Source organism: Crocuta crocuta, unplaced genomic scaffold (genome assembly GCF_008692635.1).
Source record: "Crocuta crocuta isolate KB4526 unplaced genomic scaffold, BGI_CrCroc_1.0 scaffold114, whole genome shotgun sequence".
Lineage (NCBI taxonomy): Eukaryota > Metazoa > Chordata > Mammalia > Carnivora > Hyaenidae > Crocuta > Crocuta crocuta.
In genome coordinates this window covers 148,138-151,839 of record NW_027530000.1, presented here as the reverse complement: position 1 = coordinate 151,839, position 3,702 = coordinate 148,138, and the positions used below count along the sequence as shown (strand labels likewise).

The 3,702-nt window shown below is 51.6% G+C and overlaps 1 protein-coding gene across 1 annotated transcript in view; it reads right to left on the bottom strand.

The window, feature by feature from the left end:
* SFSWAP (splicing factor SWAP) overlaps nt 1-3,702 on the bottom strand; it is an 81,374-nt gene that overhangs the window by 21,853 nt on the left and 55,819 nt on the right. Inside the window, exon 14 of the mRNA XM_077763559.1 lies at nt 1,873-2,138. Coding sequence (XP_077619685.1) covers nt 1,873-2,138 — 266 coding nt within the window. The remainder of the gene's footprint in view (nt 1-1,872; nt 2,139-3,702) is intronic.

Genomic DNA, 3,702 nt, shown 5'->3' with positions numbered 1-3,702 from the left:
CTTTTTTTTTTTTTAATGTTTATTTTGAGACAGAGCACGAGCAGGGGAGGGGCAGAGAGCAAGGGAGACAGAAAATTAGAGGTAGGATCCAGGCTCTGAGCTGTCAGCAAAGAGCCTGACGCAGGACACCAAGATCACGACCTGAGCTGGAGCTGAAGGCCTAAAAGAATGAGCCACCCAGGTGTCCCATAAAACCTAGAATCTTAAAATTCCAAGTGTCAGACAAACACTCCAGTTTGGGGCCAGGACGCCACCCTTCTCCCAGCTGGGGATGGGCCACGTCTCCTACCGTATTTGCTGAGCACTAGATGCCAGAGCAGAACTCATCTCTGACAGTAAAGACAAGACAAGAGAGGCCTTCAGAGCCTCCAGACCAGGGATGAGGAGCGAACTGCGTTCTGGCATCAGAGCCCCGTGGCCAAGGGCAGACGTAGCTGTTTGGAGGGCTCGTCAGAAAGAACTCTCTCGAAAACCAAACTTTAAAATGCTTTTATAGGGGCGCCTGGGTGGCTCAGTCAGCTGAGCGTCCGACTTCAGCTCAGGTCATGATCTCACAGTTCGTGAGATTGAGCCCTGCGTTGGGCTCTGTGCTGACAGCTCAGAGCCTGCTTCGGATTCTGTGTCTTCCTCTTTTTCTCTCTGTCCCTCCTCTGTTCACGCTGTCTCTCTCAAATATAATAAATAAACATTAAAAAAATAAAATGCTTTTATATATACATACACGTTCCTGGGGGCATCGCAACATTGAAACCACGTCAGCAAAGTTGTTCATTTTACAGAAAACGACAAGGTGTGTGGGTGTCTGCATCTGTGCGTGTGGCACGTGTGTCTATGCGTATAAATATGAGTGTCTGTGTGGGGTGTGTGTGTAATGATAGAACTCCTAAAGCACTATTAAAATTGCAGACACCAAGAATCAAAAATCATTTATCGTGTGGACAAGTCCAACTTCACTGTTGATGAGTTAGTGTAAATACTTGTCAAGCCTCGGAGGGCTGGTCTGGGTAAAAACAGGAAAAGCATGTTGTTTCCAAGATATGTTCCAGGAGGCAAATGTGCACGAGCACACTTCGTTTTAAGCATAAAGAAGTACAGGCATCTCCCTGGGAAAGGAGATCCAGCATCAATTACAGCAGACAGACGAGACCCCGCCAGTCCAAGCGTTAGGCCAGAGATAGCAGGCCAGGTCCAGTCAACACTTAGTATCAGATCGCAACATGACACGCTTTCCAAACCTCCTGTAAACCCCTTAAAAAACAAATAAAAAACAAGACAAAAAACCCCCTGCTTTACTAAACAGTAAATTCTGTGACTCGTTAAGGGTAACGTTTATACTGTGGCTTGAAATCATAATCTGCTCTCTGAGACACCGTGTGAAGGTGGTTTCCACTTAAACAGAGCCTCTTGGTGGGAGGTCTGGACACAAAGCTGCTGACACACGACGGGCACCCCCGTGTCCCCCTCCCTGCCCACATGTGCAGGTGCTGCGCAGAGGGGCTGCACACACCCCAGTGGTCAATCTCTCTTCCGTTACAACATTTACACACACAAAAGGAATTAGCCTGGGAAAGTCCACTCATTCAAACAAACGACCCCCACCCCTGTGAGTTTTCACACACGGAAATGTGCTGGGCTTGCCTCAAAGATGTGTTAACATTTAAATAAATCTATTTTTTAAAAAACTGTCAGTAGTTGGTGAGCTTTGGAGATTAAACAAAAGACATCTCGAAAAGATCTCATTTGGGTTTGCAAGCCGATGTACACGTGAGCACTCACGAGCCTCGTGCTCGCTCGTCTCTGCCAGGCCTGCTGCTCTGGAGGAGGACCCGGCACCCACGCCAGACCCGTGCCATGAGCGCAGTGCACACCCACCTGGAGCGCCGTGCCGTCCGGTAGGCACTGGGCAGACAGTGCTTGGCCTTTGAGCGGGACCTGGGCCTGGATCTGGATGACGAGTGGTGCTTGGGGGAGCGCGATCTTGTCCGAGATCGCTTTTTGTGCTTCTTCTTCTTCTTCTCTCTCTCTTCCTCTCTTGCTGGGTCTCTGCTTCTGCTAGAGGACCCTTCAGGGGCTTTGACGTCTGAGCTCGGCAGAGGTCTGCCTCCAGTCAGCAGAGGACAGGGCACGGAACTGGTTTCCTGGGAACACAAGAAAATATCTGGATGTTAAGAAGGAAAACAGGACATTTTTTTTTTAATAAATATCTTATTTATTTCTGAGAGAGAGAGGCAGCATAAACAGGGGAGGGTCAGAGAGACAGGGAGACATAGAATCTGAAACAGGCTCCAGGCTCCAAGCTGGCAGTCAGCACAGAGCCCGACATGGGGCTCGAACCCACGAACCGTGAGATCGTGACCTGAACCGAAGTTGGACGCTCAACCGACTGAGCCACCCAGGCGCCCCGGAAAACAGGACATTTTTAAAGTGCACATTTGTAAAGTTTCAACTTTGGGGTGAAATTTTTCACACACGATTGACACCAATAATGTACTAACATCTAGAGAAGACCACGCCCCCTTTCATGGCTCTAAAACATCTCCCTGGTGTCTCCAGGGAAACGGTGGCTCTGCAGACGCCAGGAGTATAAGCGATGGTCTCCCAGGACGGTTGCTCACCAACCCCTGCTGGCGGTGCTGGATCTGATGACGGGAACGTGGCTCCAAGGACACTGAGTTAAGAGAAGAGCCGCACTGGCACCTTCATAAATAATTGTGACTTTGCAGAGAGATTCTTACTCCTCCAGTGTGATTAGATTTTCATGAATCTCTACACCAATCTGAAAATAATTTTTAAAGAAGACCTGAATGAAAAGACGTTCCTCTTTGATTTAAAGAATTCTGTCAAAAGAAAAAACCCTTCCTTCTTTCCTTCCTGCATCTGTGAGTTGATGGATATTAATTACGCCTACTATGGTCATGATTCTGCAGCGCACCTAAGTGAAGTCAGGGTCCTGGGGACCTTGCACATGTGTGGTGCTGCAGCCCAGTCCCAGCTCGGCAACCCCGGGGGAAAACAGCTCACCGTGATCCGTGGCCAGACGGCTCAGGGCACAAGCCAGGCTGCACACGTGCTCACTCGGCACAGAGCTGCACTCGACAGACTGTTGTCCACCATCAACGCCCTCACCTGAGGGGGCCCGACGCAGAGAGAATGCCCCTGCCGGGGTCACCGGCACACAGCCCCGGAGGCGGTGACCCCTCGGCCGTGAGCCTCTCCAGGGCGACCCCGTCTCTAGAAATCCCTTCTAGAGAGCACCCGCCCCAGCGTGCAAGACGCAGGCCGAGGCCCGTGTCACAGCCCTCTAACGGCGGGTTCCACGTGGCGCAGCGGGGTGAAGCGGTGCTCGGCCGTTAAAAACCAGAGTAAAGCCACTTCCACTGACATTAGTTTGTCCACGTTATATTGTAAAACAAAGATATAGTTTACAAAAAAAAAGCCCATCAAAACTGGAATCCCCCAAACCTTCTCTCTCACTGCCTGTCCCGGCGCCCGGGGGCTGCCCGCCCCTGGTCCCCGACAAAGGTCACTCCAACCCCGTCTAAATGGGCCTCACCTACGGCCACGAAACACCGCGCACCTCGAGACGCACGGAGATCCCTTGGATTTATGACCGCGCGCCTTGCGGGTTCGGCCGGCAGACGGGGAACAGGTCTGAGCAGGCGCTGCGGGGGGCGGGGGGGGGGGGGGGGGGGGCACTGGGGG